The sequence below is a fragment of the Dermacentor variabilis genome, chromosome 4, assembly GCF_050947875.1.
Source record: "Dermacentor variabilis isolate Ectoservices chromosome 4, ASM5094787v1, whole genome shotgun sequence".
In the NCBI taxonomy this organism is placed as follows: Eukaryota; Metazoa; Arthropoda; class Arachnida; order Ixodida; family Ixodidae; genus Dermacentor; species Dermacentor variabilis.
The window spans coordinates 43476467-43491066 of record NC_134571.1 but is presented as its reverse complement, the minus strand read 5'-3'; the positions used below and the strand labels follow the sequence as shown (position 1 = coordinate 43491066).

The window sequence follows — 14600 nt, the reverse complement described above, 5'->3', positions numbered from 1 at the left end:
GTTTCAGTTCCATGGCAGTTACAACTCGATCTAACGAAACCCTAATTTACGAAGTTCCCGGTCTAACGAAGGAATTTACATTCCCCGGCAGATACCCATAAGGTTCAATGTTATCCACAACCCGAATTAACGAAACAAACTTGGCCGAACTCGATTTAACGAAGTTTTTCGTGAAATGAATGAGTAAAAAAAAGCGGTGATTTCTTCCTAATTTTGATGCAGACGGGTTCATCTTCGAGCGTGCGCTCTAAAGCTGTCGCGTTAAAACATCTGGGTGCCCTATGTCACGGCCTTAGCTTTACTTTGACGAGGCTGCACGCTGCGCCCATGCGCGGAACAGCCGACTCAACACCGCATCAGTATAGGGGCGGCGGTGGTTGCTTTCGTTATTTCATGGCTTATCCGACAGATAGGTGGATTAGCGGCAAATACATGCAGCGGTACTCTTCGCGCGTTGCTACCGTTACAGCTTTAGATTTCCAAGGACCGAAAAATTCCTTTCTCGATTTTACTAACTTCCCAATTTAAAGAAATAATTCGGTCGTGGTAGTCACTTCGTTAATTCGAGTTTCAACAGTACTTTCGCGCTTCAATGCATAAAACGACGTTTTTACCGTGCACACGCGCATTCAGCAAGTGTGCATGCTACCGCAAGTTTGACGGCGCTTATCTCGTAAATGGTGTCATCCACACAATTATTTTCGATTGGATATGCCTGGCAGTCTCACCCGCTAAAATTTGTAAATTTCAATATGTGCCATAAGGTAGTTAGTTAGAAAGCTAACTAGTGATTTTGCTTAATTAGCCGGTTATACATATCAATTTTTTGCACAAGTAATGTCCGTATCTTCGAACTAGAATTAGAACTAGAACTAGAATGAACTAGAATTGTGCTGTCTGCCGCAGGCAAATAAAAAAAGAAAAGAAAGGGTTCGCTGAAATACCATTTATAAAGCTTCGAGATGTGAAATACCCCCATTTAGCATGTTTAATTTCTTTTTGTCATTTTGAAACAGTCGTTGATGTTTTGAATCATCTCAACATGCTCGCGAAGAAACATTACGTAACGCTTAAAGGAAAACACACATCATGGGAAAATGGAAGCGCTGCTAATTCTTGTACCATTTGACCATTGTTCTTTATTATCGCCTTATTGCTGAGTTTTTTCTGCCGCAGTCGACTCCGGACCAGATAGAGCGTTTTCTCTGGCATGAGCCAGGCGTCACGTTTAGTTAATTATCGCGACGCGATGCAGGTTAATTAACTCACGACTTGAGTCACCGCCACCCTTGAGCGTGCTCTCGCGCTCCTCCCTCTTACTTCTGCTTCGTTTTTTCTCTAAGAGCAGCCGAGCTTGTATAACCTTGCATCGCTCTGAGTACCAGCAATTATCTCAGCTAACGTCAGACCTCTTGACGCGACGCCAGTGGCTTCACGCTCTTGGAAACGCTCCGTGTAGCGGGAGCCCTCTAGTTCATTTCTCTTGCTTTATTGCGATAGTAATTATATCGACCCCTTAGGCGCATTTATGCCGTCGCCGTCGCCGTGATGCTCCGTGTAAAGTCCAAGGGAGATAACGTCGTCGCCGATGCGCCGTACGCTATATGTGCGAGTGAAAGCGTGCGAGGGTGAGCCGACGATGTTGGCTCAATCTCGCGCACGCCGGAAGGAAAGCGGGGAGGAAGCGCGCCGTCTTCCGTCGCGCGCAAGGCACCGGGGGAAGTGAGGGAGAGGGTGCATTTTACTCCGTCGGCTGCTGCGTATGGCGCGGGCCCTATCTTGAAAGCGATCTGCGATGGGTACAGAGTACGCCGAGTGCTGATAGCTTCGTGCGCGCTCTTTTCACCGCTTAGTTCGCGTTGAAGCGAGAGACAGCACGAAGGTCAATTCGCTCGCTGCTGCTGCCGCGCTTCCTCACTCCAGCGTTTTGACAGCGTGTTTCCGTGGCCATCGAGTGAGATGCGTTCATGTTTGCTTGAGCGCGCGTGGCACCATCCTTGTTAATTTAGTTAGTAAGCGAATGTTTGCACGTTTATACTGCCTAGAAAAACTACTATCCTTACTTCGTAAGCTGTCTTCTAATTTCCTATCGCAATCGATGCTTCGACTCTCGGGCGAAACTGCGACTTTTTATTGATCGCCCAGCTACGGTAACGGTACTTCTCGCTGCGCCGTTTGAAGTGTGCCCCGACATTTGTAATTTCATATCGCGGAAGAAGGGCTTGCAGCAACAACGCGTGAGCTTCCGGACCGACGGCGTGTGACCGAAGGCACGCGAAGTGTGCGCGCACCTGCTCTCCGCACACCGGGCCGGGAGCGGCGCTTGACGCTTTCGCGCGTACGCTCGGCGACAGTGTATGGAAATGCCCGGCGGCGCCCAAGGCACGCGATGGCGCCGCGAGCGCGGAGCGGGTTTTCCTGCGCGTCGGCGCGCGGGTCCTCCGCCTGCGCGCGCATCGCGCACGCGGGGTGCACAAGGAAGTAGCGGTTTCGTCCCTGTGCGGCTAAGGCCGCGCAGTACTGGCCGTCGTTGATGGCGACCTTAAAAAGAAACCGCTTCACTCTTTATCGGCATCTGTTCATTCGCAATGGCTCTGCACGATGTGCTGTACGAGAGAGAGAGACGGAGCAGGAGTATACGCGTTCGCACAGCCCTGTGTGTCCGTTGCGTCACAGCATTGCGCCTTGCTGCGCCCCGAGGGGAGGCGGCTGCACAGTGCAGCGGTAGGGTGGCCCGGGCATGGCTCTGCAGCGGTGGCGCGGTGACAAGAGGCGCGGTCCCCCCGTGCGCGGGGGGCCTACGTGGCCGATAAGCGGGCCTGCGGAATAAATACGCGGATTAGGCGTCCTTCGGGGCTTGCGGCGTCGTCGCTGGCGTCGCCATTCCGGGCACGTCTTCGGGCCACGACCTTTGGCGGCACCATCCCGCGGGCGCTCTCCTCTCGCTTCAGGTTCTGCTCGGCGGCCTTTCTCCGCCGAGGCGGCTGCTCGCCGCGGTTGCTCTGCCGCCTCCTCTTCTTCTTCCCTCGGCTGCGGTCGCGCCCGTATCGCCCGAGCCACCCCGCCCCGCCGAGGCGCGCCACGCCTGCGCCGGTACATACAGCACGCAGCTCACCTTGTGGTAGTGTACCTTTGCCAGATGGCGCGTGAGGTCGGGTCCCCTCCGCCGCCGGTGCGTGTGTGGGATACGTATATACAGTCGGCAGTTCGCCTGGGCTGTCGCGCGGGGACGCCGTCGCGGAGAAACTATCTCGACTCGAGCTGCCGACGCCTCTTCGCGCGGCCGCCGATTTTAATGAGCGAAGATCGAGTTGGCGCCAACGTAACTTAAACTACGGAAAGGAGAGACTGGCTTTCACTGGTCGTGCAGCTTTTTGGCGCGCTGTCTGTGATGGGAATGAATAAGCCGATAGATGGAAGGAATCCTTCTTTATAAAGGGGTGAGCTAGCATCGCCCTTAGTGCAAGTCGAGATAGATAGATAGATAGATAGATAGATAGATAGATAGATAGATAGATAGATAGATAGATAGATAGATAGATAGATAGATAGATAGATAGATAGATAGATAGAGAGAGAGAGAGAATTGTAGAACGGGCAATAACCCTTTTCCGTAAGGACGACGAGACAGCCAGTCAGGCCTCTTTTGTCGAATTATGCGGAAGACGACCAGTGGCATTTGCTTTGGCTCGTACGAATTGAATTGCGCTTATCACTCGCCCGCATATGGCTCTGGACTTGTAGCTTCTCGCCGCCACTTCCCGCGGCGAGAGGACTTGTAGATACATTTCAACGCATAACTTTTTTTTTTTTTTTGTAGAAGTGGCGTCTTTTATTATATTGACTGCTTTAGATGGGGCGCATTGATCGATGGGACAGATTGAGGTATTCTTACTTTCTTATTAGTTCTACGAAGAAGGTACATTGCTGATAAGTGTTGACTAGAACAGCAATGAATTTTGCCACTGATTTTGACGACGTATTTGTCGAAGTTGGTGCTAAGCAGATTATGTCTGTGGATGGGCTTTATTATCTGGCTAGCTTCTGTATTGAAATTACGACGTTTCCTTCAAGTTGTATGTGAAATGGGTAATTAGCATATCTCAGTTAATTATGTCATCAATTCGTGATTGATTTATACAACGTCCGCCGCTGCAAATATCTTGAACTTTCAAAAAAAATATTTCAATCTTGTCTTACTCTGCGCTTTATGAACACTGGGTATATACACCAGTCAATTTGAAGCCAATGACATTACGCTGGAAAAGCTTTTACATGTGTCATTTGTTCTCGCAGCAAGCAAGAACAAGCTTAGCATCAGCGTAATCGCTGACATGTGAAAAGAACTCCTCGAAATTTGCAATGCGGTTCGCGCGAAAGCGCTGTCTCTCGCTCTCGCATTTTGCGTGGAGGTCTTTCCGGACCAGTACACTGGCGCTAATCTAGAGCCAATGCACTCAAAGCTGGGCCGATCTCGGAGGCCGTGTAAGCAAATGTGGGGACTTGGTGGGCCGTTCCTGATACCAGTGTACTGTGCGTGTCCTCGCAAGGGCTTTAACGTGGCTTGTAGCGCGGGCCGTTCTTGGAGGCGTGCAATGCCAGAGCATCCATGCGCCTTATAGCAATCAACCAAGGGAGATAACCAATAACTATGCCCATCAGCTTATTTCACAGGTCTACCAGAAACCTATCGCTCGACCCTGTTCAATCATCCCTCGGATAGTTTCTGTCTCTCTCTTTCTTTTTTATTCCATGAGAAACGAGGGCTCGCGCGAATGACGCGCTGAGCGAGTCGCGAGCTGCATGGCCGTGTTCCGATCGCGCTTGTGCTTCTCGTCGCAGGCGGCGTGCGCTCCGATCCAGCTGGAGCCGGTGGACCTCTCGCTGAACAGCCGGAGCAGGTCGTCGGCGGCCTCCTCCGGCCGGGGGCTGCCGCTGGACGAGCAGCCAACGCCGCCTTCGTCGCCGCCTTCCTCGCCACCGTCGCCGGACCTCAACAATGGTGAGTGCGAGTTGCACAACTTCTGTCGCTCCACCACCGACGCCGCGAGCAGTGTGGACGTCCTCGCATTGGCGCCCTGGACCAAACGCATAGCCTGGTGCCCTTTCTGAAAAAAAAAAAAAAAAAAAAAGAATCTAATCTCTACGCCGTACGCGAGCTGCCTGGCCATCGCCACAATGCCCTCTGGACTGTTGGGACCATGCGTGGACTCCACTCAAAAAGCACTGTATAAGTGGCAGCGCTGCGCCTTGTTGTGTGTGTGTGTGTGTGTGTGTGTGTGTGTGTGTGTGAGAGAGAGAGAGAGAGAGAGAGAGAGAGAGAGAGAGAGAGAGAGAGAGAGAGAGAGAGAGAGAGAGAGAGAGAGAGAGAGAGAGAGAGAGAGAGAGAGAGAGAGAGAGAGAGAGAGAGAGAGAGAGAGACGAAGCGCATGCGTGACAGTACTGCTGAAAGTAGTCTCAAAGTCTAAGTCGCTTTTGCTTAAGCAGCGTGAACTGAAAACTCAAACGTCATATACTACAGCACTTATGGTGAAATGAGAGAGAGAAATCGCTACTCAGTCTACTCAGTGTCACAGCTTAGCTTTTTATCTTTTCAACTTTACTCTTTCGCGTTTTGGCAAATGCAAAACCGCCGTGAGTATAGCAAACTGCCGCTAGGGCAGTATCTGCGCCAAATAACGCCCAAAAAGAAAGTGCTGCCGAAAGACTTGGCGCGGTAATACATGTGCAGAAGATAAGCTCCTGTGGCTTTGTTTCTTTCTTTCTTTATTCTTTTTTTGCTACAGAAAGGCGTCCGGCGAGTGTAGTCCTGCGATCTGTCGGCGAAGTTCTGAATTTAAAGTTTCGTCCGCCCTAAAGAAAAACACCTCAGTATTCAAGCAGTCACGATCCACAGCGGCTCGCGAACTGTGGCAAGCGCGTCGCCTGGTGTCTGCTCCGAGCCGGATGCCTGAATTTGTGGCCCGCCCACGAATAACGTTGCCATTCGTTCTCTCCTTCTCTCGCACTTTTACGCCTATGCATCTAACTGTAGTACATTTAGTTTACGGCCGCTGGATTGCTAAGGTACGCGCAATGCAGCGATGGAGTTACCGTGCTCGGTGCTTTCATTTCTCCCGGCATTGGTATTTTATTGCGATAGCTAGCTATGCTTATAGTTTGCACTGGTTCGTGAAGTCTCTTGTCTGAGGCCTCCTATGTGTCATATGTGCCTCCGAGATGTCAACCACGCAAATTTTTACTAGCCATACATGAGTGTACTTGTACATAGTGTTTGCGCTGGTTTGTGTCTCGTTTGAAGCTCCTGCGTGTCGTATGTCTGATCGCGCAAATAACGATGCAAAAAGTGCGGAAAGAAATTTAAGAAGTGTGCACCAAAATCTTGGTGCACACAATAAGGCAGCTCAGAGGCTTGCCAAGACGCGTACTACCTGCCGCTTGCTAGCTCGCGAACGTGAACGTGCGCTTGAGGAGGTGGTTTATTAGAAAGAAAACATACTGCGAGACAACCAATGTGCAAGAGAGAACCCGAACCCAACGTCACAGTTCCTTTGAGCCGCAGTTTTACGCGAAGAACACATTGATGTTTTTGTTGTTGTCGGAAATCAGCCAGTCTTAGTGAGTTAATGGATCACTTGCTTCCACACCGCCCGATTCTCTCAGCCAGAGTGGCCGCTGTTCAGTTCAGTCTTGAGCACCGTCTCGAGTGCCGTGGGCACACCGTAACTCCTCACTCCAGTGCCACATTTTTATTTTTATTCTCGCGAAACGGAGTATGGGCGTTACGGAAACGCCGTTGCTCTACCTCTTGCAATCGTCGACCGCACATCTCTCTGTCTTATTTTTTTTTATTTAGTGTCCTTTTCCTGCGCAAAATTTACAACCCCGCTACCGCGACCGCGCAGTATAGAACACGCAATGAAGCATAAACACCCGCGCGCTTCCCCACCCGCGGCGTCGATACTGCACCCGGTTGTTAGACCGGGAACCAGTTCGGGTCGTCGTCGTCGCCGCAGTGACGGCGAACTCGAATTAATTTCTTCGAGTCCGGGGCCCTGCTGGCGGTGGTCTATGCTGACCGCTCGTTTTCCCCCCAGCGAGGCCGCGCAGTTCCTCGTATTTCGGCCTGAATATCGGTGCGCGCAGCGGTCGTGTCTCGGCCTACGACTGTCTTCCTGCTTATGTGCCGCGAAGCGTCGTTGCCGATCGCGTACATACGCGATGTTCTGTTCGCGAAACATAGGGGCGGATCGCGGCCGAAACGTGCTGGAAACGGGAGCGTATGTATGCGCGAGCGCGCGGAGGATATCTTTATGGCCAACTTTTTTTTTTTGCGATTTTGATCAGTTTGGCGCACGTGGCATGAGTAGGACTGGAAACAAGTGCGGAAAAAAAAAAAAAAGGCCCAGTACTTTGCGGGGCGGTCGCAGTTGCCGTCTCTCCACGGACGAGGCGACGCGAGTTTCGGGACTATACTTCGCGATCACTCTATGTAACACGTAGAGCACGTGTACAGGGCGGTCCACTGTTAAAGGGAGCACACGAGTGTGCAGCAGGTGCAGATTTTGCCCTCTGGCAGTTGCGCGATCGCCCGGCTTTGCAGCAGATCACTCGCGCTTGTCGCGGCGCTGCCACCTCAGTCCAGTGCATTGACGTGACTTCTGCCGGCTCTCTCGCAGCTTAGCGCCGGCGAAATTTGAGAGCCCGCACTTTGGGGGCGTCTTCTTGACAGCGGGATCACACTGCACAGCCACCGGTGTTGTTCTAAACAACTTTAAATGAAGATTAAGCGCCTGGCGTTGTTTTCTTCTCGCTTCAGCTACATGTTGCCCGCCGCGGTATCGGCTCTGGTGTTGCGCTGCTAAGCACGAGGTCGCGGGATCAAATCCCGGACGCGGCTGCCGCATTTCGATGGGCGCGAAATGCAAAAACGTCCATGTCCCGTGCATTGGGAGCACGTTAATGATCCCCTGGTGGTCAAAATTTATCCGGAGACCCCCCGCTACAGCGTCTCTCGTAATCAGATCGTGGTTTTGGCACGTAAAACCTCAATAAATAAATAAAGGGAAAAAATATTACCGAAATGTTTTCGTACTTTTCGGTCCTCATCGTTCATTAGAACACGGCGTCTCTGTCTGGTTCCGGAGCCAAGAACTGTACGCGGCTTGCGCAAAAATGAGTAAAGTAAGTTCAGAAGATAAATACCTTAAAAAGACGAGTGATTATTGCACAGTGTTCATATAGTGAAAAGGTCACCCTACTGTATCGAATCGAAAATCTTAATGTGTATGTAGTGCATTAATTATGTTTCAAAATTTCTTATTCGATATAGTCGCCTTTTCTCCTTGCTTTCTAAAGGGCGTTTTGAAAGCATTGCATGCACTTAAGTGGTTTTTAAGTTGAACATTGTCGAACTGTACTGTGTTCGAACCATTATATCCTCTATAAATTGCGAAGTTCTACATTGGATATCCATTTGTAGAGATTCTTCTTAGATAAGATGGAAAAATGATAAAATGAACGTGGTTAACCTAACCTAACATATAGCTTGTGACCGTAGCCCACTTGCCTGATTAAATAGACGCTGAAGATCCGTTCGAGTAGCTTTTTCGAAGAATATCTATATAGTTGAGCGTACGAGGCGCAGGAGCTTATGCGGCGTGCGAGCTTTTACTATATTCTAGCATTACGTCAGACGAAAATCCCATCCCGCTTTCGCGCAGTCTCTTGAACATAAACAAGAGCGCCATTGTTTTCAAGGAGCAGTTAGGTGTCTGTTCATAACCGTGGATAACCTGACGACGTCATTCGAAGCCATATCCGTCACATCTACTAAATATGCGGTGAAACTTTCCTCTTGTTCTTTTCTTGGTTTTTTTTCTTGTAACGGGTTTCTGGTGTCTTGCTTACGCTAAATTAAATTAAATTAAATTCTAAATTAAGTTAAATTAAATTAAATTCTGGTGTCTTGCTTACGCTAATATTAAAGGAATCCAGGGCTGAAGGTTTAACGTGCGCCGAAAGCAATGAGCGTTTGCTCATGCCCCAATCTTAATGCGGCCACCGCTGTCGGGAATCAGACCCGCGACCTCGGGCTCGTCAGCAGAGCAGAAGACAGCCGCGCGTAAACTGTAACCGAACGCGAGAACACGTCCAGTTCCAAGCGGCGTGCTTTGCGCTGTAAGCCGTCTGAAAGGTTCAAAGGAAAGTAATCGATTGGCTTGGTTGAGCCCCTCGCAGCAGGGGTGCGATCTGTGCTCCGCCTCGTTAAATCCGTGCAGCACAGTCAAAGCGGCACGTCGCGTTGATGAGGAGCGATAACCTATAGGTAAAGGGCGTTCTTTCACTATCTCACTGTGCCCACAGTGCACTACTAATCAATCCGTAATCAACCGGTGTCGCGAACGGAATCATTAACGGCAGACACTGGTCTCATCGTTCTCTTCCTTATCATCCCCTCCACAAGGGCTCTCTCATGCATTATCATGGCTGTGTGTACCGATAGTCCATCCCCGATCAAGGGGTGTCACGAACGGAAAGATTATCGGTGGACAGCACGTGGTGCAGCCGTTCTCCCCGTTATCGTTGCTTTTCGGCCGACGCGATCCGCGTAGCTTCGGTTGCGCTGCACGGAATTCGACGCGAACGGCGGGAGCATAACGGGCGCCGCGCGCTCCCGCGGCGGCCCGACGTCCAGGTCGGAGCACGCACACCGAGCGCGCGGCTCCCGACCGAGCCATTTGACACGAACGAGCATCTGTGTCGATGACGCGGGCCGATAAGGGAGTGCGGACCGCCGTGGCCGCTACCGCGCTGCCTGGCGTTGGCTTGGCGGCGCACAGCGGGCGGCGTCGGCGGACCCGCTGGCGGCAGGGTCGCTGCGGCGGCAGCTCGGCGAGGCTGCGCCGCGTCCGAGCCCCGATCCTTCTTTCTGCTTTATTTAAAGCGCCGCTGCTTCGCCTTCGAACGTTTGGTGGCGTTTCGACGTTTTTCTGACCCCCATCTCCCCCCACGACGGGGTGGGGGGGGGGACGCGCTCACCTCGGGCCGGTCCCGGGATTTGGAGCGCAATTAATGACCGCGGCGTCGGCGCTGGACTGCCAAGCGGAAGCGCAAGGACGAACGGGGCGCTATGGGCCAATAAAAGGGGGCCACCTCGGAGAGGGGGGGGGGGGGGTGCGACGGTGCGCGCCATAAATCTGCCGCCCTCTTATCGGGATGCCGAGGAGCGTCGTCCAAGGCGAGCGGCCGCCTGACCCTGGCGTGCCCGCGCGCGCGCGCTCATCCCGCGCTTCGGACGCGCTTCCGTGCAGCGCGGCAGCGCGCGTCGTCGCGGACGCGAACGAACGAAGACGCGACGCCGCGCATGTCGCGCAACTATGCGTGGCGAGATTCGGTCGGCGGCTGTTGCGCTCTCAGACTGTAGTTTGTGACTCTCTCCTCGAACCGACGGTGTTATTGTTCCTGTCCTTAGTGTGTAAGCCCTGTGTTAAACAAACTTCAGTTGTACAGTCCGGCGTCTGGGGTGTCTGTGTCTTCTCCTTGCGTCCAGTCTTATTTTGCGGTGGTGACGCGTATCACGAGGCTCTCTGTTCGTGGTCGCCAGTTCGATGCCCTGCCGCGGAGCACGCGCTTTCCTGTTCAAAAGCCTGGGTTAGAATTTAACTTTCGGTGCACGTTAAGTAACCGCAGGCGGCCAATTAATTTTGCTCCTTCCACTATATACTGCGTTCTTCATAGCCGAGATGTACAGGTTTGGGGCATAAAAAGAGGGTCACTCAATCGATGAGCCGCATGCGATCGACCCCACTATACGTAGGCGCGTGGCCCACGTACACTGTTTCGTTGGTGCGCTGTGGGTACCAAGACTGATATATACCCAGCTCGTCGAGGCTATCGGTGGTCCCTGATCGGCTCGCAATGTTGATACATGCTGAGGAAGAAAACAACTCTCGTGTTCCCAAATGTTGACATTACGAAGAACGGTTTGTCCCCGAGTTGGTCCGCACGAAGCTGCTTTCACCGCGTATCCTTGGTTACGTGCGTGCCATTATTGGAAACTTTGGGCCTGATCCATTCGGATAACGCAAAGGCGACACTTCGTGTGTCACGTGCCGTTTCCCTGGTCGAGGAAGACCTTTCAGACGCGTACTGAAGGCACACCCCATATATTTTACCTGTCAGAGTAATGATTTATGAAAACGAATTCTCGGGCTGCGTATTGGCCACGGTGAAAGGTCTCGCTGCGAGTGTATATTCTCAAGAATATCCAAGCCAGGTCGCTCACATCGTATGCTGCGACTCGGGCCGCTGGTGCCGGCCACTGAGTTGTACCCGACGCTCGCTCTGGCGAGTCGCTCCGCAGTGCCCTCTGAACTCGCCAAAGCTCTAGCTATCGAGTCGACTTAATACACATAAGAAAGGGAGAAAGCAGGTGAAATATCAGCTTCCGAAGTGTCGCAACAGTTCCTACTTGCGGCACTCAAAAGTGCGGCAATTGGGTCGGCGGCAGGGCGGACGCTTCGTTCATTTCTATGTTTTTCTTTTTAAAGTTTGTTTATTTCGGACAATCATGTGCAGACTTTCCTTGTACGACGCGCGTTCCCGCACTGCTTACCGTAAGCCCAAGAGCGACGTGTAATTAAATGATGCGAAACGGGTTATAGCAGAAGGCGCTTTCTTCGTAGACAGGAATCACGGCTTCGATCGCTTTGTCTAACACACGTGCGTCGCGCTGCGTTCCTTGAGCTCGCTACTTTGATGCCGGACATTCATGGCAGGTCCCCCCGGTTACCGGTATATGAGACTCTCTATTGAAAGCAGAATGACTACAGCCAGAGTCTGTCAATGCGAAAAGACTCTGCTGTATACAGCCGATCCAGAGCACCACTTCCGTGAAGTGGCGCAAGGACGCCCTTTGTCGACCGCAGTTGGCAGATATCACGTGCTAACGCGGCCAGAACTTTATTATTCTCTTGGGTGTTTTCAGCCACAACCCGTGTTTGCGAACCTTCTCATTGGTAAATGGCGTCCCCGATTGGCCATTGCTACGGCGGTCGTCTCTGTTGGAAGTGGTAGGCTGCCGAACCTCGGTCTGTTTCTTTTCCGTAGGAAGAGTGTCTCATCAATATCGGCAAAATATCGGCGGCTTTCACGACACTTTAAGTCACCCCCCCCCCCCCCCCATTTCGGCCTTTGTCACCACACCACCACTACCGACCTCGCTTCTCACCGGAGCTGCGGCCCTTAGAAGTTGTTAGCGGTGTCGGACTGATGTGGGTACCACGAAGAGCAGCTTGCACGCGGATGATCGGTGCCTCCGGCTAGACGGGGAGGTTCTGCGGTCACCTCAAAAGGCGTCACCGCGGCGTCACCTCGCGTGGCCGCTTAATGAATGCCGCAGCGCGCTGCACGGAGCCAGAGACGACGGCCTCGGCGGCATGTCGTCCCGTCGGCGGCACGCAGAAAGCAGGCGCTGGCATTCCGGGCGCGTTTCCGTTGTGGCGCGTACACGGGAGGGGGGGGGGGAGGAGGGGGGGTTGGCCCTGCTGCAGCCAGCCCGCTGCTCTTTCGCCGCGTGCTTCACGACGAGCGGCGCAAGCTCGGGCAGCGACCGTCATTACGGCGGCCTTCCATCACGGCACCCGGCTTCCACTGGAGAGGTTCGCAAGTTCGACTCCCGCGTCCGCCTGCTCGCGCACAATGGCGGCGGAGGAAAAAGAAGAGCAGGGGCCACGGCGTGACCCCTGCGAGAAGATGGGGGTCGCTCGCTCGTTTCATTCGAGGCGGCGTGGATTGCGCTAATGGACGCCGTAAGGACGTCGTCACGCCTCGTTAATGGGGCAGCACCGCGGGGGCGGTCCCTGATTGTCGCCGCCGCCGCCTCGGCCGTCGCTCCCTCGCGCGCCGATGGCTTCCGAGTCGCCGGCCGGACACCTGGGCCCGCTCGCACGAGGACGGATAACTTCCTGGATAGGAGACGACGCCGGGCGTACCGCGCCGCCCGCACGACGCGAGGGATGACGGAGCTCGGACGACGCGCGCTCCCACCGAGTCGTCCTGACGCCGGGTACCACGATTTGGTGCGACCTTTATTAATAAAATCTCGGAGGTGGGGACACACACACGCACACGATGCCAAAGTCAAGAATTTGACCGAAGTGTTTCTTGTTGGGTGTCCCGCTGGAGAAGCGACGCTGTCTCCGATCAAATCAAACGGTCGAGAGACAAGAAGCGTTTCGGAGCTTCCCTTATCATTTGTGCACCATAAATCGAAGCATGAGCCATGTTCACACAGAAGCAAACGAGTACCTACCCGAACGACACTCTTGTCAGCCTTAATGTGGCCGTAAAAACCGTCATATATTATCCGAAACGTTTTCTTTGTTCCACCTCTCTACTTGTTCAGTGACCGCAACTTCTTCAACGCGATCTCAATACCGTAGTTCCATTCGCATTTAATGGCGGGGCACCGTCGGAGCAGAGCACCCGCACGAAAGTCTGCGCGATCTGTTCCGGTGAAAGAACATTGAAAGACATCTCAGGTTAACTGCGAGGCACTGCAACCGCTGCGGGCGGTCGAGCTGGTGGGCCTGAAGATCTTTCCAAGGCGGCCTGGCCTCTGGCCAGCTTGGGGGAAGAGCCGAACGACACCATCGCCCGTTCCTGCAGATTCCCCCCACCCCCCTCCCCCTCATTGCTGCACGGGTTGCGGCGAAGCGCGCGCGGCCGGCCTCGATCAGTGGTGTGCGGCCGAGAAAGCGCTTCCGGATTAGCCGGCGTCGCCGCCGCCGGCGCTTAATCCGGCCGCCGGGGTTATCGCGCGCGCAAGGGGGGGTTGGAGGCGAGGGCCGCCTTCTCTTTCCCCGAGGGCCGCGAGTGGCCGCTGCGGCATCATCCGTTTCCAAGGCTCCGAGAAAAGGTGCGAAGCAAGCAGGAAGACGCGCGCGCTCCACTTGCGCACGCACGCACGCCGCTTTCCACAAGCCGAGGCGTTTCCCGCTGGCCCGGGCCTGAAGGACGCCCGCGCGCGGGCCCACTCCTGCTCGGCATCGGCAATGCTCCTCCGCGCGCGACCGGCCGACGACGCCGCGACGCGCGACGGTGGCAGCGCTGCTCTTCGCCGCGATCTGCGCGCGATAAGAGTTGCCTCTGCCTGGGCACCCGTTCGGAGGACGCCACCCTCTCGGGCCCGAGTAGATGGCAGTCGCGGCGGATAGGTGTGGTGCGGTTGGGTGGATCTTTACTGCTGCTGGCACGCACTGGGTGCTCGCCTTGTGCAAGATTAAAAGGGAGCCCCACAGGTGGGGCATTATGGATGCTAGAAAAAGTAGCGCACCTTGAGTCTCTTTCGTCGTCTTTTCTTTTTCAGGCGTAAGGCACGTGCCCGGAACTACTATCTCCTCGCTTCGTCCAGAGCGAGTGGTGAAGCCGACGAGCCCAGCCAACGATCCGGCTCCGTTTAGTGCCGGACTGCGCAGCTCTCGAATGATTTTGCGAGCACTCCGAGTATAGCTGGACCGATGTGAACTGCATGGTCAATGGCCAGTCTGGACATTCGAACTCCGCCTTTCTTTAGCACAGAGATGTCTTGGAAAACT

General features: G+C 53.8%; 1 protein-coding gene across 3 annotated transcripts in view; it reads left to right on the top strand.

The window, feature by feature from the left end:
• Positions 1-14600, top strand: part of LOC142579031 (uncharacterized) — a 135903-nt gene that overhangs the window by 59126 nt on the left and 62177 nt on the right. For all 3 annotated transcript variants that reach the window (XM_075688825.1, XM_075688823.1, XM_075688824.1), the window contains one exon: positions 4843-5002. In XM_075688825.1, the coding sequence (XP_075544940.1) occupies positions 4843-5002 (160 nt within the window). The remainder of the gene's footprint in view (positions 1-4842; positions 5003-14600) is intronic.